General features: G+C 32.3%; 1 protein-coding gene across 6 annotated transcripts in view; it reads right to left on the bottom strand.

Moving 5' to 3' along the window:
• Positions 1-25740, bottom strand: part of PRKACB (protein kinase cAMP-activated catalytic subunit beta) — a 120631-nt gene that overhangs the window by 21796 nt on the left and 73095 nt on the right. For 3 of the 6 annotated variants that reach the window (XM_019807598.2, XM_002926813.4, XM_019807600.2), the window contains exons 2-7: positions 15088-15149; positions 12780-12908; positions 6933-7031; positions 5851-5933; positions 2283-2409; positions 1268-1363 (exon numbers count right to left, since the gene is read on the bottom strand). In XM_019807598.2, the coding sequence (XP_019663157.1) occupies positions 1268-1363; positions 2283-2409; positions 5851-5933; positions 6933-7031; positions 12780-12908; positions 15088-15149 (596 nt within the window). Of the gene's footprint in view, positions 1-1267; positions 1364-2282; positions 2410-5850; positions 5934-6932; positions 7032-12779; positions 12909-15087; positions 15150-19667; positions 19692-21387; positions 21412-25740 lie in introns of all 6 variants that reach the window. The other 3 variants (XM_019807596.2, XM_019807597.2, XM_019807599.2) reach the window with 2 other exon arrangements.

Raw genomic sequence — 25740 nt, 5'->3', positions numbered from 1 at the left:
CATCTATTACTTTTACAATACATACACATTTTTTAAAGTTTTTTGTCATCACATTGTTAAGTGTTCTCACAGAAGAAATGTGTTAACAGCAATTATATTTAAATTACAAAAGACTGAAAAGTTATAGATGATTTAAATTATAAAGATAACAAGAGGAAAGTTGAATGAGGTCATTTATTTTATGCTTGTATTTCTATAGGTTAGCCAAATTTCAATTATTCAGGGGGTAGTTTTCTAGTTTATAAATATCAAGGCATGTGTGTGCTATCCCTTTCTCTTTCCTTGTCACCATTTGTGTTTAGTCATTGTTAATTTCTCCTTTCTAGCTCTCCCCACATAGGAATGGCAGTGGGAAGGAAAACAGAACTGAAACCATCCTTCTAGATACGATACAAATTTCTCTCACCACATTTTCACTGCTTGAAAAGTAGAACTATCTTCAGAAAGACTATAACTATTCAATTGCTATAATATTCCTGTTTTAAACTAAAATTAAAAGAAATTTGTATACATTTCTTTCATTTAAGTGGTAAAGTTGAAACAGAGGAAGAGTCGAGAACTAAGACATATTATTTTTACATTTGCCTGTGGGATAACACACGCAAAGGTTTCCCGCCCTCCTGTTACTGGGAATAATTATGAAAAGGCTATGCTTTTGGTTTCAGAACATGGACTTTTTCCTTTTTTTTTTTACTACATCTATATGAGATGATGTATGCTAATTAAACATATTGTGGTACTTTATACCACAATCTATGTTAATCAAACCACTATGCTGTATGCCTTAAACTTATACAGTGAAATATGGCAGTTATTCTCAATAAAATTGGAAGAAAAAAATATGGATCCAGAGGTTAGAGTTATTCACATTATTATTTTTTTTAGGTATAGTTGATATACACTATTACTTGCAGGTGGACAACATAGTGATTCAACACTTTATATGTATTATGAAATGGTCACCACGATAAATCTAGTTACCATATGCCGCAATACAAAGTTATCACAGTATTATTGACTATATTTCCTATGCTCTTCTATACTATTTCTCTTAGATCCAGAGCTAAAATTGAGAGGTTACTGGATTAGACTATAAGACTATAGACTTAGACTATAAGTAATTATTATTTTAGTAATCAAATAGACATAAATTCATAATTTAGATTAGATAAAAGTATAATATTAGGTCAGTAAGCTATTTTTATAAAAGTCCATAATGATGCATGCCTTACATTTTTACTTCTTACATATGGCATTATAAATATACCTTGCTGAGGATTATCTCTGGAGCCAAATATTCTGGAGTGCCACATAATGTCCAAGTTCTGCCTTTAACTCTTTTGGCAAACCCAAAGTCTGTAACCTATAAAAGAAAAAAAAAAACTCGTGAACATTCATTAGTTCACAAGAAATGTGTTTATCATATCTAAGTCGAAAGGTTAAAAATCAGGGTTAAAATTATAACTATGAAAAAAAATTAAGTCAATGTAATTGAGACCAATCCATGCAGGCCACTATTAGTGAATGAAGGTTCACTCTGGAGAACTTTTCCCTGACTCCAACAAAGAAATAAACATCAAAAAAGGAAACAGTAAATAGTTCTAACAAAAATGAAGCAGTGCCAGAAATATTCCTTGAGTCCGACATATGCTCTATGAATTATGTCATCAGAAGTGCAAAAGTATCAACAGGAATACCTATTGATAACTGTGTAAAAAGGAATGCTCTTACTCTGTTGATAGAAGCAGCAGCAAGAAAACACCTCCACTAGTCCAGTATTGGCAGCCAGGGCTCTTTGGCAGATGCACTTTAGTGTTAAGGAGCATAGACTCTAGAGACAGACTGGGTTCAAATTCTGACTGCCTGTGTGACCTGTTGTGCCTTAATTTTGTTAGCCTTAAAATGAGGATAACAGCAGTACTTATACTTTATAAGGTTATCAGGACTAAAAAAGATGATACATGTAAAACACTTGGAATAATGCCTGGCACTAAATGAGGGCTCACAAATTTAGCTATTCTATATATTTCTATATGTAGGAGCCTGTGTTCTGTTCACAGCTATAGACTATGGGAGGTATAAACAGGTTCTATTCTTGATGGGATTTTAGGTCTCTAATAATGGCAGAACTATGAGCTCAATTTAAGCTAGTAGGGCTATTAGGAAGAAGTAATTGTCTTGCTCAAAGAAAAAAAATCCAATATTGGTAGTCGAGGTTAAATACATACAAATTTTACCTAGTATTTTCTCAAATATATTACATAAATGTGTTCAAGTCATACCTGGATATACCCTTGGTGGTCAATTAAGAGATTTTCAGGTTTTAGATCTCTGTAGATGAGGTCTAGTGAATGGAGGTACTCGAATGTTAGCACTATCTGAGCTGCATAGAACCGTGCATGGGGTTCACTACAAAGAAAAAAACATTGATTTTTCTATAAAATGGGTTAACACATGGTAATTAGTAGATTATGTAAAAAATTTAATATGGGGTAGAGATAGTTTGGAAGCAAAAAATTTTTTTTCTTTTAACCATATATAAAGAATCTTGTTAGTTTCTTTCTTTCTTTTTTTTTTTTAAAGATTTTATTTATTTATTTGACAGACAGAGACAGCCAGCGAGAGAGGGAACACAAGCAGGGGGAGTGGGAGAGGAAGAAGCAGGCTCCTAGCGGAGGAGCCTGATATGGGGCTCGATCCCATAACACCGGGATCACGCCCTGAGCCGAAGGCAGACGCTTAACGACTGCACCACCCAGGCGCCCCAGAATCTTGTTAGTTTCTGAACATCTACTAAACCTCTGAATTATCTTCAAATAATATTTTTTAATATACTTAGGAAGCAGCATATATTGAACAAAAATATAACTCTAAAATAGTTATCTTATTTTAAATTATTATTGGCCATATTAGAAGATATTGATGTCTTTATAATTACGTCTGACCTTGAGAATGACTGAAAAGCAAATGTGTCAATTACACTGTCAATCAGGCCATTGTTACTGTTGATAGGTTTTTTTTTTTTTTTTTCAATTTACAGTACATCCCTGGTTTGTGTTGATAGGTTCTATCTACCTTTCTCACAAATTTAAGTGCTTAAAGAATTTCACTACACAGAAGATGTTTAAAGGCATTAATCTGAAGACTAATGCCATTTAACCCAGACTATTCCTATTACAAAAATGATATAGTCTCATTATAAAAAATAATCATAAAATATTCATGAAGAGTAAAGACCACCCATAATCCTATACAGAAACCGTAGATACAATCCCAGTGTCTGAATTTCCAAATCTTCTACTATGCATGTTTACACAGACATATAAACATAGGTGTAAACAGTGTGTGTAAACATGTACAGTTCTTGTGTGCACAAATTAGATCAACCGATAGATCAGTATAATGTTGATGCCACATTCTGAGTATTACTCCAAAGGATGTATTGATTTTCTAATTCAAGTTTCTATTTCATTTTCTAGTGTATACAATGAATTCTGCTAATTGGCCTGATAAACTGCAATGACTTTCAGATTTACGTCCTCAATGAATAACATGAACTATGAATAGAATTTCCCTCAAGATGGCTGGCATTAATTTGATCTCATAGCACCAGAAATAGAAATTCAAAAAAAGATTTTACATGCTGCTCCTTTTGCTTGTCACTGTATTTCTTAGGTTCTAGGCTGATACATATCAAATGCTCAGGAAATATTTGTTGAATAAATGAGTACGTAAAGAAAAATATTTTAGGGGAAAATATTTTATAATACCTTTAGAGTTTCAGCCCCACTTCAAGACTGTAAAATCTGTATCATACATCGTATTACAAGGAATGGGGGAGGGACATTTTAAAGGGAAATTGGAAGAATCATCCTCGTCATTGAAACATCCCTAACTTTGGAAACATTTAACTTGGAAGGTCCCCTCCAATTTTCCATGCATCTGTAATTACAAGATGCACTTAGCATCTTATACTTATAAATAAATATAAATTTACCAGAACAAATATAAGATGCACTAAGCATTTTATACTTATTTCCACACACAGATGTCTGAGTGAAGGAACATGAACATTACATAGATCTGTAATCAAACTGTTGACAGATGAATGCAAAATATTCTGTAGAAAGACTTAAAGCTGAAGCAGCTTTAAGCCATGCTCAACAATTTTGTTAAGCCATGCTCAACAACAACTCAGTATTCTTCTTGCCTCAAAGTTTCTAGGATAGGAGTTAGCAACCTCTCAAGTGTACATGTAGTATGAGTGAAAGATTAGAAAAGACAGTGTCTCAGTGTGAATTATTGCAATCAACTTGCTTTTCCTCCCAGTACCAAGTCAAGTATTAAAGAAATATGAGTGTGGGGAGTTGCAAAGTAAAGAAGTTAGTAATCATAGAAAATGGACAAAATAGTTTTTGAAGATAGGTTTAGGTGTAGTGCTTCATTGTAAAACTTTGAATTATCATAGGGCGATCTGAGGATTCTGGGCCTGTGTGGACAAGTGTAGGAGAGAGGACAATAGGAGGGGAAAGGAATCATTAAAAATAAACAGAAGTTGCTTTGCATTAGCACAGTGCCTGATACATATCAGGTGCCTTATCATATTAGGTCAATAAATGAATTTTGGCTTAGGCTTCAGGTAACTAAAATAACTCTAATGTTGGCCTATAATTGAATATGATCTTGTGATAATCTGAGTCTATCATCATCCTTTTCCGAATTGGATTACTACCATCAGCCCAGTTTGAACTCCTGCACGTGCTTTCATCATGCAAACACATAATGTGCTAAATGAAGCTGGACCTGCTGTGGGTTTCAGCTTTATTCTATTAGTGATTACTAATAAACAGTAGTAGCTTACAAACTATTACACACAGGTAAGGTTAACAGAACCTATTTTTTAAAACTGTGTAGCCTTATAAGTAATAACCTAATGATAAGGTTTAAACTGTTTATTTATTTTAAAGATTTTATTTATTTATTTGAGAGAGAGCACAAGCAAGGGGAGCAGGAGGCAGGAGGAGAGGGAGAAGCAGACTCCCCGCTGAGCAGGGTGCCTGACATGGGGCTTCATCCCAGGACCCTGAGGTCGTGACCTGAGCTGAAGGCAGACACTTAACCGACTGAGCCACCCAGGTGCCCCAAATTCTTTAAATTGCACGTATATTTTTAAAACTCAACAAAGCAACAACTTTAAGGAGAATTAAATTTGTCTGAAACAAACTTTCATAATCTCATCACTATGATACCATCATTATCTTGTCTATGTACTCCCTTTCTTATCTTCATCTTTACACAAACCTCTTCCCCAGAGTTGCATTATTATTTGTTCAATTAATATTAGAATGTTTAAATTAAATTTTTGCATCTTCTGAAAATTCTTTAAATGGACCTTCATAATACCTACCAATGGTAGAATATTTACAATGGTCTTATGGTGCTTTCATTTTATTTTTTTAAGATTTAAAAAAATTTATTTGAGAGATAGAGAGAGAGCATGCACATGAGTTGGGGGCGGAGAGGAGCAGACAGAGGGAGAGGGAGAGGGAGAAGTAAACTCCTCGCTGAGCAGGGAGCCCAATGCAGTGCTCAGTCTCAGGACCCTGGGATCATGACCTGTGCCGAAGACAGGCACTTAACTGACTGAGTCACCCAGGTGCTCCTTTCATTCGATTTTTAAAACTCAGTATGGTGTGGCCTCTTATTAATGTTTCTACGTAACTTCTTCATATAGCTAACATATTACTAAATTAAATGAAATAAATTTTAAGCACTGACAATAATTTAAAAATTTGGTTTTAAACAAACACAGAGCATATAAAGATTTGAGGAAGATAAAATATTAGTTACCTGAACCTTCCAATTCTTCTTAGATGGGAAAACATTTCACCCCCAGGGACATATTCCATAACCATGTATAAATTAGAATTATCCTATGAACATATAAAAAGAATAAATTAAAATTATGAAACCTAGATTATTTCAAGGAAATACTTTAACATAACACCATGTTAAATTAGAAAAAGACAAATTTAAAAATCCACCTGAGAGATTGTTAACATTGGGAAAGAGAGAATAAATGGAAGATGCTCTCATTTTTCTACAATGGGAAATTCATTTTTTTTCTCTCCTAGTATACTTGCCACAAATTAGTCTGGGATTTTTGCTGTTCCTGTCCCTGCAGGGAACACTAACTTTTGAACAATTAGACTCTGAGGCAATGACTTAATGCTACAGTGTATGCAAAGGAAAAATAGCTAAAATAACAATTTGAAAAAGTAAGAATAATTACATTTTATGTAATAAATTAGGTCAGAGAGATTAATGATTTTTAACATCATCCTAAATACACAGATGTTCATCTGATTTAAAGAATAAAGGAGGAAAAGGAAAAAGGCTAAAGTGGTTCATATGAATTAATATTGCAGAGATGCCAGCTGAAAAGCTGCCACTTCAAGAATAAATCTTGTGCAACTTTATGAGACTCTTGAATGGAAGGCCAAAGACTGTTCTGCTTTACATAAATGGAAAGACTAGAACAAATTACTAAGGAAAAGAAGATGGTAAGATTGTATCAGAAAATGTTTAAAAGGAAGGTATGTGGTTGTATTCATTTGCATGAGTTTAAGAACTGCTTAATAAGATATTTGTATGGATTTTGATAAATTGAAATATTTGGAATTTATAATACCATCTCATAAAAAATTATACAATACCTTTAAAAATTTCCTTAGGGAGAGCCAAAACCTTGTCAAATGTTAACCTAAGTTTATAAGCACAATAGGATTTAATTATATAAAATCTAAATATATTACTTTTTTGTTTATTCATAGTCTCCAGGTTTATCATCTGGCTTAAAATCCTATCACAGTTTCATATTTTTAAAAATATACGAGGGTAAAAACATTTTATTTGAAAACTGTAAAATCTACCTTAAAAGAGTACTCCAGTCGAACAAGAAAAGGAAAATTCACTGCCTGTAATATTCTTTTCTCATTCAAGGTATGCTCTATTTGCTTCAGTTTAACAACCTGTGATTGAGAGATAAATATATTTAATGTACTTGAACAGAATTTAAAACTTATTATAATTTTAAAAGAAAAAACTTAAGTAAAATGCTTTTCATATAATAAGCTTAGATAAGCAAAATCACTAAGTTGGATAAAGGTGAAAATAACCACCAACTAGGTTTATCAGATTCAAATGAAAAACCTAACAGAAGATTTAAATTTTGGTCTTAAGGTCAACTATGATTTTCAGTCAAGAAGCAAGAGCTAAGAAGAAATAGACTCCTATACATTACTTAAAAATTAGTCCGTGAAAATGCTTAGCTCCTAATGACTTACAGTCAGTCCACTAACGTAGTTGGTACAAATCACTGCAATAAGTAGGTATTGATTTTAAGTCTTCAGAAGATCGCCAAGGAAATTAAGGATTGAAGAAAAGCCAATAATTGAAAAACAGCAGATAAAAATGAACAATCTGTTCATTTCCTAATACCTGAATAAATACAAGATTAAATTCTAAAAATTTAATTTGTGCAGCCATAAGAGAGGACATACAAAATACTGGCAAAAACTCGACTATGTCTTTATAACAAATAGGTCATTTAGGATTAATCAAGCCTCCTCCGGATTGTCTACTCAATCAAATACATAGCAGGGGAAAGCAACTTATCTTCATGAAGACTATGTTTCTGTTCCACATGTGATTCTATTTTTAATTTAAGAAAAGGTGACCATAGGGAGATATAAATAATTGTTCAGTATATGTTTAAGTCATTAGAATGTGGCATTCTTTCTTGCTAGAGGCTTACTGTCAGTGTGGGGTAGTCACAGAATTTAAGAAGTTGAACATAAATAAGAAAGGTAAAGATACCATCCAGTTATTAGTATACACAATTATAGTATAAAAATAAAACAGAAGATCTGTTTTCTAATCTAGGCCTTCTCCTCAAGCAGTTTTGTGATTTTGGAGCTGTTATTTCAACTTTTAGGATTTCAGGGTTTTTTTTTTTTTATCTGTAATATGAAGTGGTTGGACCACTTCCATCCAAATTCTAACTAGTTACAGAACTAATTAGTCCATAGTTATCACAATAAATTATGTAACATTAGCTGGAAAATTACTATTGCTTTGTATTTACTTTAAAAAATAGGCTTTTTTAATTTTTAATTTTTTAGCAGTTTCAGGTTCATAGAATTGAGCAGAGGATACAGAGATTTTCCATGAGACTCCCCACACAGGCATAGCCTCCCCCAATATCAACATCCCCCCCGCGAGTGCTACATTCGTTACAAGTGATGAACCTACACTGACACATCTTTATCACCCAAGAGTCCATAGTTTATACTAGGGTTTACTCTTGGTGTTGTACATTCTGTGGGTTTGGACAAATGTATAATGATATGTGTGCACCATTATAATACCATACTTAGTCCTTTCACTGCCCTAAAATTTCTCTGTGCTCCACTTAATCATCCATTCCTCCCTACTAACCCCAGGTAGTCACTGATCTTTTTACTGTCTTCAGAGTTTTGCCTTTTCCAGAATGTCATATAGTTGGAATCACTGAGTATGTAGCCTTTTCAAATTGGCTTCTTACACTTAGTAATATGCATTTAAAGTTCCTACATGTCTTTTCATGGCTTGATAGCTCATTTCTTTTGAGTGCTGAATAATATTTCATTGTCTAGATGTAACAAATAATTTATTTCTATATACTATGATATAGTTTTTGGTTTTTGATATATGCTTTTAGTTAGGTATTGACAATGTGTTTCCTTTGAAATAATAAAAACTGCAACAGATAGACTTTCTGCAATATAGCTCTAAGCCAACTATGTGTATGTAGGGCATAACAATTAAAAATAGAAATAAATGATATATGATATATATATGATAAATGAACTGGCGAAGCATAAATGCCTAGTTAATTTTTAAGTTAATTTAAAAAATTAATTAAAATCTAATTTACTTTTAAATGTGCATAGTACTACATACAAGGCATAATAATGCAATTGAGATAAAGACAAGGAAGTGTTTGTCTTAATGCTGCATAAAATCTATTTGGAAGTATGGTTTATGAATATGTGAATATTAATATGCGAATAGTTGCCAAATGAGAGTTATAATGTTGTAAGTGTTCAAGACAAGAAAATGTTTATGTTAGGCCTAGTATATAATCTTACTAATTCCAGATTCTTCATCTATAAAACGTTGATAATAATACCTACTTTTAAAGTGACTGTGTCTCATAATGCATGTGAAATGATTAACACAGTACGTGGCACAAAGTAAAAGCTCAAAAAAATGTCAACTGTTATTATAATCTACTAAAAAGGGTGAGAGTTCAGCTGCCCTTACAGATGAGTAGATAACAAAGATTAGGAAAAGACAGAGGAGATAGTGTGGTCAGGGTTAATATCCAGAACCGTTACCTGAAGGGGGGAACACACAAAGGTAAGCCTGAGTGCTAGTTTCATCTGACAATAGCTTAGGACAATGCTTCTCAAGATTTGGTAATGAAATATCCCTAAATGGCAGAGAAAAAAATAACAAGTAACCCTGGGGGTTTAGTCCATGTTTTATTTTCAACATGCATATAAAATTTACATTTACTTCTTAATATTTCCGTTGGTTTAAATACATATATTTAAAAGCATTTACAAATGATAACTTATTGGCTATTTTTTTTTTTTAGCCAAATACTTGAGGAGTTTTTGATAAGGAAGATGGGCTATATATCATCACATACTCCCCCAGCCCACCCAGCATGGCACTGTATACTTCTGGGGGTCAAGTTTCAGAGAAGTAGAGAATAGAGGACATGTAGGGGAACAGTGTGAAATAAGACTATGGTAGAGTACAGAAGAAAGTTATGAAGAGTTTGGAAGTAGGATGCAGAGTTCTGCTTTTACTGAATAAATATCAGGAAGCTTTTTGAGTAAATAAAATTGTATGATATGCTAAGAAAAACTTTTTTGGCACTGAGGAAGGTGAAGTAATAGAAGGTGAAAAGTCCGGGGTTGTGGAAGTTAAGATGTTATTGTGAAAGCCCAATTTATGTTAATGAGGGACCAAACTAGGTGGTGGTAGAAAGGATCTTGGGGGAAACAAATACATTTTTAAGGAAAAATTAACAAGAAGTATAGGCACAGAAATCAGACCAACCTAGTCAAATTCTTGGTTTTTCTTACTAGCCTGTTTGATTTTGGGAAAACTACTTAAATAGAAAGGTCATTGGCTTAAAAGGGAGATTAAAGTCATGCAAAGTTGTGAAGATTCACTGATAGAGTAAATATAAAGTTCCTAGCAATGCTCCACACATTGTATGGAATGAAGAAATGAAATCTCCTTAATTTCTGTACTGATTTTTTCCTGTTAACCCATGCACCCTAAAATAGGAGAAGCCAAAATTAAAAGGTCTGTGACTTCATTAACAGAAAAGGTGATTATGGAGTGTTACATTTTATTACTTATCTTTGTCAAATTCAAATAAATAAACTTGAAAAAATTCAGAATATAAAGTCTTTGTCCTAATTATGAATAGATTCAGAACACCGCCATAGCAGAAATGACTTTGGGTGGCAACTATTCTTCTGGGAAATACTCTCTTGCCATGATTTATCTATGAGGTAGCCTTCTCAGTAATTCACTTAACAAGTCACTGTCTTGTCAAGAAAAAAAAAAGGAATTAAAAATTTCTTCCCTAAATACTTTAAACATAAAAATGGCATATTATGTAACCCTTTTAATATTTTATGACTAAAGCATAGTTTATTAATTCCTTAAGAAGGATAACAAAATATTAGGGGCTATCTAGACAATAACATTTTAATGACACGTTTAATAAAGAATATTTGATTCAAATCAAAATTTTGAAGTATTCTGTGTGCTACCAACACAAGTATACAAGCCACTTACTCTGAGACCCAACGACCTCATCTAGAAAATTGGAGCAAAGATGAGTTGGTCTCTAAGAGCTCTGTGCTCAGATTGTACAAATTAGGGGTGTAGGGCTCAAGGATGAATTAAAACTTGGACAGAGTCCAGAGGGAGAGGGTGTAGAACATGAAAACAAGAAGAGGGAATAGTCCAGAGATTGAAATTAGCAATCTTTAAAGAGTAGACAGTAAAAAATAATAGGAAAAGGCACCTAAAAAAGAGAGCCCAGAAAGGCGAGCATAATTAGGAGAACAAGGGGTTACAGAAGCCTAGGGACAAGACGGTTTCAAGCGAGTGGTCAGCACAGTCATAGGCTCTAAAACGTCATATAAGATGAGCATTGAAACTGGTTTTGTTGATTAGGCCACTGGATTGGTGACCTTCGGCAGAGCCATTTCAGTGTAGTTGTAAGAAGCAGGAGATAAACAGGGAGACAGTTAAATAAATTATTGTGGGTTGAAGAATTAAGAGGAAGTGACTTAGTGGATACGGTGATTAAACTATTTTTTCAGGAAGCATGGTTTAAAAAGTTATATGAAAAAGGGCAGCAGACAAAGATGCACAATTAAATGTGTGTATTGGTGTATTTAATTTTAGAGAGATGTAAGTCATTACTCATTTTCATGTTGGAGGTTAAATTTGTTTTTTGTTTTAAAGCAGTTTGGACTGGAACTTCAGACCAGTCTAATGTTGTGCTGTCCAACATGGTAGCTACTAGCTACATGTGGTCATTTAACACTTGAAATGTGACTAACCTGAATGGAGATATACTGTAAATGTAATATATACATCAGATATTGAAGACTTAGTATGAAGAAACTAAAATATCTCCATTTTTATATTAATTATATGTTACAACGATATTTTAGCTACACCAGGCAAAATAAAATCTATTAAGATTGATTTCAACTATTTCTTTTTATTTTTTAAACGTGGCTACTAAAAAAATGGAAATTACTTATTTGGCTCACATTCTATTTCTATTGGACAGCATCAGTCTAGACACTATCTGTACCCCTGACTACTAGCTCAGTACTCTTTACTCCACATCCAGCTCAGTACTGTTTACCCCATATTTTCCTACATTCTAGTAAGCCGAAATGTCATTCTTTGAAACATAATATCTATAAGATAATATATCAAGATTTACCATTTTTCTTTCACATACCCTTAATTGTACGTGATTACCAGGAAAACAGAAGTTTAAGAATTAAAGCATGAATAATTCAGATACCCAGATTCATCAGATATACCGATATGTGATAAAAACTTAAAAATTGATTTTTCAACAATGATTTAATCTTTTATTGAGATATAATTGACATCGAACATTATATTAGTTTCAGGCATACACATAATCATTTGGTATTTTTTATAGTATTAGTATTCTAACCTTTTCTCTGGTTTAACTGACATTTTAAATTCAGCAAACTCAACCGTGTTAAACAAAGGGCTTTTACTATCAATCAAAACGAGTCATGAAATAAAATCACCAAGTTTCGTTACCTCAATCTAAAGATCAAATACAACTGATCTCTGCATTTTCCACAAGGCAGAATGCAGTAGAGATGCCTGTTCTTTACATGCTGAATTCAATATTTTGTTAGTAAACATACCTATTATATAAATATAATTATTGAAATAATAATGTATCTCCATATACTTAACTATTAACTATGTTTCATATAGTCACAGTAAATAAGAATGAAATTAAATGCAACAACAAAATTATCTGAAGGTATCAAAGGAAAGTCATTATATTGCATCTGTTTAATAATCTAGCTATGAAACTGAAGTTTACCCTTCATGTAAATAAAGACAAATACACTAACCTTCTGCTTATCTAAGATCTTCATGGCATAATACTGTTCAGTGGCTTTATGTTTCACCAACATGACTCTTCCAAATGAACCTGTTCCAAGGGTTTTTTTCCTTTCAAAATCCTCCAGTCCAGCATTATTCTACACATACATGAAAAATAAAATAAACTTTAAAATTTGAAATTCTCATAAGACTATGGTAACTATAATCAATTCAGTTTTATATAATCAGAAGAAATCATTTAAAACTAATCATTTAAAAACAATACAAAAAGATTACTGAGATTCCAGGCTATTGGTTCTATTTTTCCCTCTGAATAAGAAAGGATCTACTATTTGAAGAGAATTATACTGCAAAACAAATCACAACAGTAATGGGAGGAAATAAGAGCCCAAGCTGAAATATTAAAAGTCATAATGAATTCTAATATGAATTCCTAGTATTACACTTTTACTAAGTAAGTTCCATATTTTAATAATTACAAACTGACCAGGAGTATACTGACGCAGACAATCGTGGAAGTCATACAGTCTCAGTGTACTCACAAATAATTCTAATGAATAGATAAACTGAGGGACAGAGTCCTTTCACTAGAGTTACCTCTGAAGAAAGCAGGATCTTATTTCATTTCTGTCTCTACACAAGCTTATAGGACTACATAATAACAGCATGAAAGATCCTAATGGCTCTTTTCCTCATGTTATAATAACCTGGTATTACCTAAAACAGAAATAATAAGGAAAGAAGAGTTCCTCATTCCCACAAAGATAACCGAAAGTCAGAGTCTCAGAACAATAATCAGGCTCTTTTTCTCCCTCAATAGATGCTTTGTTATGAGCAAACATCTTTGTTTGGCTTTGACTATAGCATAGAAGCAAAGAATTGGAAGCATCAATCTATTGAATTTGTTGCTGCCACAACAAAATGAAAATTACTGGGAAGAAGTTATGTGCTAAATAGCCACAAGTAGTAATTGCTGATCCATTTGTTTAATAGGTTTTCATTACAAAGATCTTCATGAAAATCTTGGAAAAAAATATTTGCACAGGTCAGTCTGTACAGTGTTTAGCCTGAGAAAAATGTGATGTAATGTGATTCTTGTGTAAGTAAGAAATCTGGACAGTTACTGCAGTTCACTGTCATTGGATTTAATCTCTATTACAAATCAAAGCTTGCCTTTGGAGACATTGCGTAGTTTCTTGCTGAATCATTAAAGAGAGAGCAAGCAGCTCTAAGTTATAAAACTTGTTTCATCAAATTTAATTTCAAATTTCCAATGATTTTAAATTGCTATGATATTCTAAATCAACGTAGAAAGAAAAAGCTCTTATAATTCTGATTGAATTATTTAATTTTATGGATTAACGCTTAATTTTTCGGTTCTAACACCACCAATTGAAATGTTTAATATAAGTTCCTAAGTAAATAATGAAAACAGGTTTAAGTAATAGACAACAAACAGAACATCTTTTTGCTAGTTATTGCTTTTCATACAAATGTGCCATCTTCCTCACTTTCCTCAATGTTTCATGTTAGATAATGTCTAACTTTCTATGACTGATAGAGTAACTATGTTTTAAAGTACAGGTCATGCTTTTAATCTTAATATCTTCATAAAAAATGGTGGTATGATAGTTATCTTCATAAAAATAATATTTAGAATTAAATATTTTTTAGTGAAAAAGATAGTTGAAATAAAAATTTTTGTGGTAGGAATAGATGTTCAAAATTGAATCTAGTATTTAAGTTCATTAATTATTTATAACTTCAAAAAGAGATTTTTTGGCAAATGTAAGTGGCTCTTTTTAAACACAGTTTTTAGGTCTCAGTTACAATTTAAAATACTTAATGTAGAATTTACCCCATCCAATGTTTATGAAAAGGGATCCTCGTGTACTTGGTATGTTGCCAATAGCCAAGCATTTGTGATTAAGAATTTGAAACTGCACAATAGTATCCTTATTGTTGTAATTAAAAAATAACAAAAATGCTATCAAAGGCACAAATCAAAATTACTATACTTAAATATATCAAGAGTTTGCAGTGGCTTGTAACTAGTATCAAGATTTATATAATCACATATTGTAATGGAAATTAGGTTCTTCTTCAATTTAGGTATACATAAAATTATTAGTTAGCAAATCAAAACATAATGTTATAATATTATGACAAAATTACTATGTTAAGCTTACTTTTCAAAATGCGAATTGAAAGTTTAATGCTATTTTACAGTTTCTAAAGTAGTAAATTACCTGGGCAAGAAACATGATTTTATGTAACAGGACTTTGAAATTGTAGAAAATTTTAAATATTCCTTACCGGAGCAGGATTTTCCCATTTTTTAAGAAAGTCTTCTTTGGCTTTGGCTAGAAACTCTTTCACTGAAAATATAATAAAACAAAAACAAAAATTTTGTCTTGTAAGAATATTTATATTTACATGTGATATAAAGTATATTTAAAAACACAGACATATGTCAACTGTTGTTACCATGAAACGTGTATTCATAGCCATGATAAACTAGAGGACTATTTCCTCTAAACAAGAAGCAAATATTTTCTTAAATTTCTAAGGATCTCTAATACTATTCTATATGGCGATCACTTTCATTATTTCAAATCTAATAATAAAAATACCATTCCTGAAAACATACCTGAAAGTAATGTAAAAAAGTTAGAAATCAATCTAGATGAAAATACTGATTGTAAATAAGCCAGCAGTGGTATTAACAAAGCTGTTAAAAACAAGAAGTGAAGACATCTGGAGAATGTGAACTTGTTGATTTGTGGAATTTCAAATATAATTGACTTTGATAAATGGCTGTTTTCAGGTATAAGGATTTATGTTATTAGATTTGTGTTTTCTCTACTGATGGTAGAGAGAAAAGGAAAAAAAAAATACAGGCTACACATAAAGGATACCCACAAAGACTTAAGAACAAAACAGAACAAAACACCAAAAACAAAACACCCAAACAGCTTAAAAATCTCATTCTAAATTTGGAGCAAAACTAAATGCCTGAATGCCTAACTTAATACACTAAAGCAAAGCATTCAAAACCAGATGTTTATCTAGTGATCAATAACGGCTACATTATCAAGCTATGATTTGAAGTTTTAAGATTTGTTAAATGATGAATCATTTAAGAGGTTTCCTCTTTTTCATTTTCTTTCCACAAAATGTCCATAATGACTTCTGTTTACAAAATGACTTCAGGAGTTTAAAAACAAATAGGAAAAAAATTCCAGAGAGAAGACAGCGTTAACAAAATGTATTCTTTTTCCTATCGTCAGGTATGAGAGCAAAACCTGGGGATTCAAGAAGTATTTATTTTAGTATTTCTTTTTGTTTGGAAGTTCCCAATATTTCTCTGATATCTAAATCTATAAATAAAGAAGACGACAGAATTTAAGTAGTGTTGAAATAGTAAAAAGCTAGGCAAAATGAACTGTGGGACACTGGCATTTATTTCAGAAATGCTAAGAGTGATGATGATGATGAAGAAAAGACAAAACTAATAGTGGAAGTGAGGGGCTCACAAATTCTTTGATAAGATCATCTAATGATGTAGTGGTATTATCGTGAGACATTTTAAGATATACATTATTATTTCCTCCTTTACCTTTGTAAAGTACCTTTACCAAAACACTGTTGCAAAACAAAAAAGGCTGTTGACATTCTAAATGTTTTGAGATTTCAAAATGGTGATGATGAGCACCAGGAGCAGATATTAGCTTTTAAGTAACACCAGAGTGTTCGTTTCTGAAGACATTATTTTACTACTTCATATAAACTGTCACTTGTATTTTGCTGTAAAATACTCTCAAAATACCTATTTTAGAAAATTTGAGAAAAATTATTTTTAAAATCAGAATCTTCCCATTGTATGACAATCTCAAGCACCAAAACAATGAATCAAATAATTGCACCTAATTATGCAAATATGATCTAATTCTTCCTGGGGGTGGATTTGGGGGTGGAAAAGTCTTACATTTTGAGTTGAGGATGGTTCAAGTCATCCTACTTCTAAAAGTTAATGCACTAGTTACAACTGAAGAAGAGTGGTCTTAGAAGATTTTATTTATTTTATTTTAATTTAATTTTATTTTATTCTGTCTATTCTTCTCCTGGAGCAGACATATTTGCAGTGGCACTGACTTAGAGATGACAGCTAAAATAAATTAAAAACATGATTTCCTGCCAAATGCAACTGTGGCTTTTAAGACACAACAACTTGTGATTCTCAAAATATACATCTGATTTCTTTTGAAAAATATTTTTGGTTATCTTCTATTTATAGAACCTGCACATCAAGTTGTGGTATAAATTCTCCAGATGTGTGCATGAGTATAGATAATTTGGAGACAAGGAAGAGAATCAGGGAAAGAAAAAAAGAACCAAAACATTCCTAACATCCTGTTTCAGCTTCTCCTGTCACTTCCTGCTAAATGGATCTGGAGTTAAGAAAAAAGTAACTGTCAAAGGAAGAACTGGGAGTATTTGTCAAAGATGGTGCACTGAAAGAAAATTTCCTTTTCCCTCCTTGGTGTATGAGCTAGAGGAAAAATTTCAGGTACTACTTAATTTCATTCACTAATAGGATATTCAGTAAATTCTATGAAATATTCTTTGTATTAATCAATATTCTAAGTTGACTGCTAAGTAACATTATAGAAAGTAACCATTTTCAAAAAGGTCTCACATGAAAATTATCAGAAATGGATAGGAATCAAAGATATTAAATTTTGTGAAATATTTCAACAAGTAGATTCCCTTTTAGAGTAAGGATAAGTATTAATTATGTCATTAAATAGTTGCATGAAGCAAATTCTATTCCTGAAACATTTTTGTCACATAAGTATATATACATACATAAAATTTCTAGTTCATATGTGCACTATTTAGATGCAAAGATGAACACAGTTAGCTCTGTAACACTATGAGTTAACCAAAATAATCATCTTACAAATATAAACAGCAGAAATAAAATATGTCACAATATGCTGTGTTACGATTAACTCTAGAACAATAGGCAATCTAGAACCACATGTATTCGCTTTGGTTTTTACTATTTTTAGACAGTGGTAAATTTCACGTTCTAAATATTTTTCTCTGGTTGTTTATTTTTTAATTTTTTTTAAAGATTTATTTATTTATCTGAGAGAGAGAGATTGAGAAAACGAGTGGGGGGAGGGGCAGAGGGAGAAGCAGATTCCCCGCAGAGCAGGGAGCCAGACATGGGACTTGATCCCAGGACGCTGGGATCATGACCTGAGCCGAAGACAGATGCTAACCTACTGAGCCACCCAGGCACCCTTTCTCTGGTTGTTTAAAAAATTTCCATCCACTGACATAAGGTGTTGGCAGCTAATTAACAAAATAAATGGTAGGAGAGATAGCCAAACGTAAATACAACAGCACATTCAATCCAGAGTTCCCAATAAAGCATATACTTGAAGTTCTCAAATTTGTTGGTTTTCTTGTTGTATTCTAATATGTATGCAATATCTATATTTAACTGTTTAAACCACTGTGATATCCTGAAACAGCCATAAGCTTTGGAGGTTGGCATACCTGAGTTGGATTATTGGCTCTAATACTTCTTAGCTACATGATTATGGGTAACTAAGTACCTAATGGTGATTAGCAACTCTCCTTCAGAAAATATCTCAATGAAGAATTTTTCCGCAAATATATTTTGTCCTGTACTGGTCAATAATATATTACAAAAAATGAAAAGGACATACCAAAAATTAAATCAATTTCTTCCTAGGAGTGTACATTTCAATTATATATTTTTTTCCAAATAAATTTATTTTCTTTTCCATCTGTATCATTTAAAGATATCACATTGCATTAAAAAGAAATGAGCATACCAAAGGAATCTATTCCTACAAATAGAACTGAATGTATTTACCCACACTCATGATAAAGAAGAAACAAAGTGACAATTATGTGTTTCCACAAGTACATAAAAAATTTAATTCTTATTGCCCTCAAAATATTTTTGAATATATTTATACATATATACACAGCTTAAAACACACAGCTTAAAAATTAGATTACAAAGTTCATTTTAAACATTAGGAAAATTCATTAAAAAGTCAAGTATCTTTATTCCATGTTATGCAGATAATCCTCCAATGAATAAGAATGTTTCACTAATTATATTTAGTAAAGGTATTTATTAGGCACTTTTGGATTCTGTGTTAAATACACTTCCATTACTGCTTAATATAAAAAGAGCATGTTATTAGTTAAAGTATGCCACTATCCAATGCTTAAAAGAGGTTGTCATTCATGGTTTGTATGAAGAATTTAGAAATCCATTACTATACAGGTTACAACTACTCTGATATTAAGTTCTTCAGTTTCTTTGTAGCGAGATAAATGTCACCTCCCTTTTTAACATGTCTTTTACAATAAAAACACAGCTTTATTAAACTTTTATTTAATGGATGTCAAAAAAAATGAAGAGAAACAATCAGAAAATAGAACAAAACAGACTATAAACTCTCTAGGATAAATATCCACTTAAAATATTAGCTGTTTTGTTCCAAATTGACAACAGTATATTTTCTTTAAAAAACCATTCATTAACCTGAGTTATCTAATTTAAGTGGTGTGTATTAATCTGTCTTCTGCTACCCTGTACAACTCCCACTACTTTACAATGTTGTATTTGTTGTTTCTAAAATATCACATAAGAAATTGCAATATAAATCATTTCTATAGATCCAATTCAACGTAAAACCAAACCATTTCCTCTATCAACTAAAACATTTTATGAACTCTGTATATTTTATAAAAATATAACTTATGAGGAGCATAACAACTAGCAAACAACCAAATAAAAAATTTAAAGGTAACATTTGTTTTATTAAAAAGTAGTTGCCTACCAGATACTTCTGAAGAGGAGCAAGCTTGTATCCAAAAAAAAATAAACAGTGATTAAATAACACTCACAAAGCAACATATTAGCATGATGTCCCCTATACACATTTTCTCAGAATATTATGTACAGAAATAAAACATTAATACGGAACCTCATTTTTTTTGACATATTCAAAGAGGGCTTTTTAAAAATTAAATGGTAAAGAAATAAAATCAGTATTTTTTTAGTGTCAAAATCGATACCATTCTAATTCTCCTTAAAACAACTAACAACAACTTTTAACTCTTGTAGCAATAGTGCTAATAATGTTAAGTAGTGTATACTGAAATACACATCCTGTAACTATTGCAATGCCATCATCACTGGACTTATTATTTATTCAAAACTCCACTGTAGGAACAGCACTATTAATTATAACACTTTGAACCTCCGTTTTGAAAGACATTAGTGTCTCTCCGGCATTTACTTCCTTGGTGCTAATTTAACAATCTTTCAACAATGTTTACTGAGCACTGTTTAGTGGTGCCAGAAACTTAGCTAGACTTTGGGAATACTACGAAGAATAAACATATCTCTACTGTTCAGGAGGTGAGAAGCTAATGGGGAGATACATGAACCATTAGAATGCAATGTGACAAAGACCACAGCTAAGGAAACTATAAGGTACTATGAGAGCTCGAAAGAGGAAATTCTTAGGTAAAGTAAGACATAATAGAGGACACAGCATTTATGTTGAGCCTTTAAGGACGGAGTTCTTCTAGCAGAAAAAGTTAAGGATGAAGACCTACTAGGCTGGAATGATCTTGCGTAAAAGGTATGGAGGAAGCAGCAAGGCTTATCCAGCAATGGCAACTGATTTGCATAGCTGCAGCACAGGGTATAGGTGTGCAGCAGCAGTGAGGGGTGAAGTGTATAGGTAAGAAGGCGCCCAATCACGAGGGTAGCTACTTGCCATGGTGATGCTTTTCAATATGTAGGAAGGAATGGGAGTAAACTGACGTATTCACAGTTGCTGGACTCTATTTCTTCTGCGAAACAGGAAGCACGATCATTTGCTAAGGAAGATTGGGGCCAGATGGAGTAAGGGGCATTTAATGGTGGGGGTTTGAGGCCTGGAGGTTTAAACCTTGATGGCTCTTTATGTAGGGAATAAGGAAGAGGGCTATTCCTCTAAAATTTCCCATTAGGAAAAGAGAAAGTATTAGGTACTATAAACAATGGTATGATTCTTAATATTTTTTGTAATAATAGTTTAATTTTTTTTTTTTACTGAACAGATTATAATTCATGGGTCTCCTGATCTCTCTGCAATTAAATTATTTTTATTTTCCTCCTTTACCTTAATCAAAGCATTAGTCTATTTAAGAGTTATTTAGTGTATATCAGAAAGCACAGAACAGGATACAAACTGAGGTTATTTACCTATGAAAATACCAAGTTCTATCAAAAAATAACAGAACAGTACAACCCCTTCCAAAACCTCTGGAAGGTGTAAATCTAGTTGAGTGTAACAGTCTGTCTTCTGTCACCCCTATTTCAAACACCCACCTCTTTGGAGCTCTTCAATTGTTATTTCTAAGAATAACCCCCACACACATACACTGTACTACAAATATTTTCAGTAAACTAAATATAAAACATTCTAGTTGCCACAAAATACCTAATAAAAATCCAATTTATAGCAACAAAGCAACAGAATTATTCTGTAAAAAATGGTTTCCTACCAGATGCTTCTGATGATTTGCGTGCTTGATCAAAAAGAATAAATAAGTTAAACAGATTAAATAACACATGAAATAACATATCCACAAGAAGTAGCCCATTCGTATATGTTCATTAGTATATTTATACACAGAAAAAGAATGAAAAGTACTTGGGCATACATATTCAAAAGTGTTTTATCTAAGGATTACAGCACATTCTCTGGACGTATATTTTTTTTAACCAACCAAACCCTATTCTGGCAATGTGTTAATGAAATATCATATTCTATCCCTTTAATATGAAGACCAGTTGTGTTCACCTTACTGAGGGGACACTTTATTTGCTTCGCCATATTCAAGCATGTTCACTCAGAGCAAGTTCACTGGAATCTTAAAAATGATACTGAGTATAAAGAGCAACTTTAATTACTGCAATTGTATTTGTGCATTTCAGTGGATGGGGACCATGCCTACTTTTGTTTTCTAAGATATCATCTAGTCATGCATAAAGTCATACATGAATGGGTGTTTAGAAATTTAACAGGCAATGAAAATTATATTTCCTATTGAAATAACAATTTTACTCTTCTTTTTCTTATGCTTTTTAATTTGTTAATTCTTTATCAAGTCTTGGTTACAAGTGAACAGTATAATTGACTAACTTTGACTAAAAAAAATAAAATTTTTTTGTGAAACATATATATTTGAATGATCAAATTACAGAAACATATTAATTTATTTAACTAGCATCTACATGGAGAAATGGATACACCATGGATCCACATAGTGTACTCATTCACAACTAAGGACATATACATGCTTTCTCTCCCAACTTGCTCTTGATTTAGGAATGTGGATTTTCTAGGTTATCCAAGTCATGTTTGTTTGGAGATATTCCCTGTAGGATTTTGTAATAAAAACTTAAAATTTATAGCCATAAGTGACCCAAGCGATCTTTGAAGTACTCTTTGAAATGTACTGGACTTCCTTAATTGTTCACTGAGACTTTTTCTTAGAGAAATATTATATAATCACAATCATATGTTAAAGATTTTCCATTCAGTTCTGAATTAAAATATTCTGTCTTGCTACCAGACAGTATAGAGTGAGGGGTGGATCCCTAGATGATAGGGTATGCACATTTTCAACTTTATTAGATAGTAATAAATGCCTCAATAAATGTTGTGCCAGTTTATTTTGCCACTGTTCTTTGATGGTCCATATCCTCAGTAAAATGTGTTACTAACATAATGGGTATGAAATCATATCTTATTGTTAAAGATTAGGTAAATATCTCTCAGTAAAATTTTATAATTTTCCCTTACAAGTCTTATTATACTTTTATTAGATATGGTCCTAGGTTCTTTAGGGTTTGGGTTGCTATTGTAAAAGGGAGAATTAAAAAAAAAAAAACACCATTTGTTTATTGCTGATATATGGTTGATGTTTATATACTGATCTTATTGTATCTGGCAAACTCTCTTATTAATTCTAAAATAACACTGGTAGAATCTGCTGAATTCTCTATGCAGAGAATCACCTATCAACTATGAATAATGACAATTTTGTTCGCTCCATTTTTTTTAAAAGATTTTATTTATTCATTTGACAGAGATAGAGACAGCCAGCGAGGGAGGGAACACAAGCAGGGGGAGTGGGAGAAGAAGAAACAGGCTTCCAGTGGAGGATCCTGATGTGGGGCTCGATCCCATAACGCTGGGATCACACCCTGAGCCAAAGGCAGATGCTTAAGGACTGAGCCACCCAGGCGTCCCTGTTCGCTCCATTTTTTTTATTGCCTTATTGTGCATGTTATGACTACCAGTTCAATACTTTACAGAAAGAGACAATGAACATCCTTTTCCTGTTCCTAACTTCAGAGAAAATGTTTCTAATTAATTTTCTTTTCCCATACTTTACTTGTAAAGCTATATACTTGACTCAATAAATAAATTTAAGAGTTTCTCCTTTTTCAATTCTTTGAAAGATTTTGTACAAGACTGAAATTTTTGTTCTTTGAATATGTCCTAGAACTTGAGTATATAACTGCCCAGTACTAATTTTGTTAAGTTTTGAATAAAGATTGTAATTATGATTAAATCTTAAATAGGTACAGTTCTCATCAGTTCTTTTAAAAGTCTTTTCCATGAACTAACCTTTGATTCTGATGGATTTTAATTTTCTATTTTGCTGAATTTTGCTCACGTCTTCATTAGTTTTATTTTATTATTTTTTTTGATTAACCATGCTGTGCTTTCTCTAACTTATTTACTTGAAAACTTACATCATTAATGTCTTTCTCCTTTCCTGATGTAAGCATTTAAAAACTTGTTTCTAAATTCACTTTAGCTACAACCCACAAGTTTTCATACATAGCTGAATTTTAATTTTATGAGTTTATTCTTGACCTGTGAGTTATCTGAATTTTTTAAATCCCTAAATGTAATATTTGTGTGTTTGTTAATCTGTTTAATAAGTCTTTTTTACTGATTAAACTTAATTGCTTTGTGATCAGAGATCATGGCCTATATATCAATTCTTTAAAATATTTTGAATATGTTGAGCTGTATAATCAGTTTTGTAAGTGTTCTATATATTTCTGTGTATCCTCCAATTACTAGGTGAGAATTCTCTATAAATAGCCATAAATCTTATATATTTACAATTTCTCCTTCTAAATGGGTCAATTTTGTTTTCTATGTTTTGAGGTTCTATTAGAGATGCATAATCTTTTTTCTTATATTTCTTTTGTATGTGATTATTAATTTTAAATGGTAGTCTGTGACAATTCTACTCTCTGACATTCTTGGAAAGATGTAATACTGTTGTATCTGCTGAATATTGTTTGTAGTAGATGTGTGTGTGTATCTATTTTGATCTCGGATTATGAATTTAAAGTTCAGCTGGGCTTTATCTGTGAGAAACCTGCAGGGCTTGATTTGAGGATATATCTTGTATTAGCTTCTGCCTGGCATCCAGTGGATGTTACTAGCCTGGGACTGTTACAATAATGTATTTTATTTTATTGGTAATTCTTACACTACATAATTAATTTAAGATTAAAATATGAAATTTACTGGAGAAGAAGTTGATTACAAACTTTCAGGAGAGGCATTCCACACACATGTACATATACTCTTCCCATGTCCCCAGGAATCTAAGCCAAGAAATACAAGCTTCCTTATTTTTTCCCTGTGTTGGTCGAGAGGCTTTATTTTCTAATCTATGCTTTCACTGAGGTTATAATACTTTGTGGATCCTGGCTTTATGTAGGAGTCTAAGAAATCCCAAGAGGGAGGGATCAAACAAGTTGTCCTCTGTCTCTGTGAGGCCATTTAAAATGAAAGCCCTTTGGTTAGCCAAAGTATGAAAATCTCCTCAGGGTAGTCAAAGTATGCTCCCCCTTACAACTATGGTTCCATTTACCACTTTACTTTTTGTACACTGAAGATTTCTTTTTTTAAAATTTTTTTTTAAAGATTTTATTTATTTACTTGACAGAGACAGCCAGCGAGAGAGGGAACGCAAGCAAGGGGAGTGGGAGAGGAAGCAGCAGGCTTCCAGCAGAGGAGCCTGATGTGGGGCTCAATCCCAGAACACCAGGATCATGCCCTGAGCGGAAGGCAGATGCTTAAGGACTGAGCCACCCAGGTGCCCCTGAAGATTTCTATTATATTCTCGTAAGTTCAGGTATTCATTTAAAGGGATGCTTGTTATATTTTAATTAGCATTTCTAAATGCTGTTGTACCATCATTAATTTTTGCTCTAGAAAGCTTTTCAAATTATCTAAAGTGTTTGGGTTTTTTTTCTTTATAAGTTGTAAGATGCAAAGATACCTAGATGTTTGTACAATTTTTTATCTTTGAAATTCTATCGGGATATATTTGGGTGTTGGTGTTTGTATTAATCTTTGTCAAAACACAATGAGTTCATTGAATCTACAGATTTAGGGTTTTTTTCAACTAAGAAATTTCCCTGAATCACATTTTTTTAATTATTGCTCCTATTTTACTGGTCACTATCTGTTCTGAAGGAATGCTATTCATTTATTTTGTAGAGTTTCCTACTCTAACATACTTTTTACCTCATAATTTTTATCCTGTCCATTCCCTCTAGATTCTGGTAGGTTTTATCAAGCTAGTTCTCCACATCATTAATTTACTTTCCTGCAGTGATTATTTTGGTCTTTATTGCTGCTAATGCAGCTTTATGTTCTGCAAATGCCAGGTTCATTTTCTAATAACCATTCCTTATCATAATTTCTTTTCTACTCCTGCCTGTCAGCCAGCTCTCTTCTCATCCTACTGTCTTGTTTTTTTTTTTTTTTAATCGTATCTTTCAAGTGAACACAGATTCATGTTCACTTGGAATTT

The sequence above is a fragment of the Ailuropoda melanoleuca genome, chromosome 2, assembly GCF_002007445.2.
Source record: "Ailuropoda melanoleuca isolate Jingjing chromosome 2, ASM200744v2, whole genome shotgun sequence".
NCBI classification, from domain to species: domain Eukaryota; kingdom Metazoa; phylum Chordata; class Mammalia; order Carnivora; family Ursidae; genus Ailuropoda; species Ailuropoda melanoleuca.
Note: the sequence above shows the minus strand (reverse complement) of the source record. Positions and strands in the feature narration are given on the sequence as shown.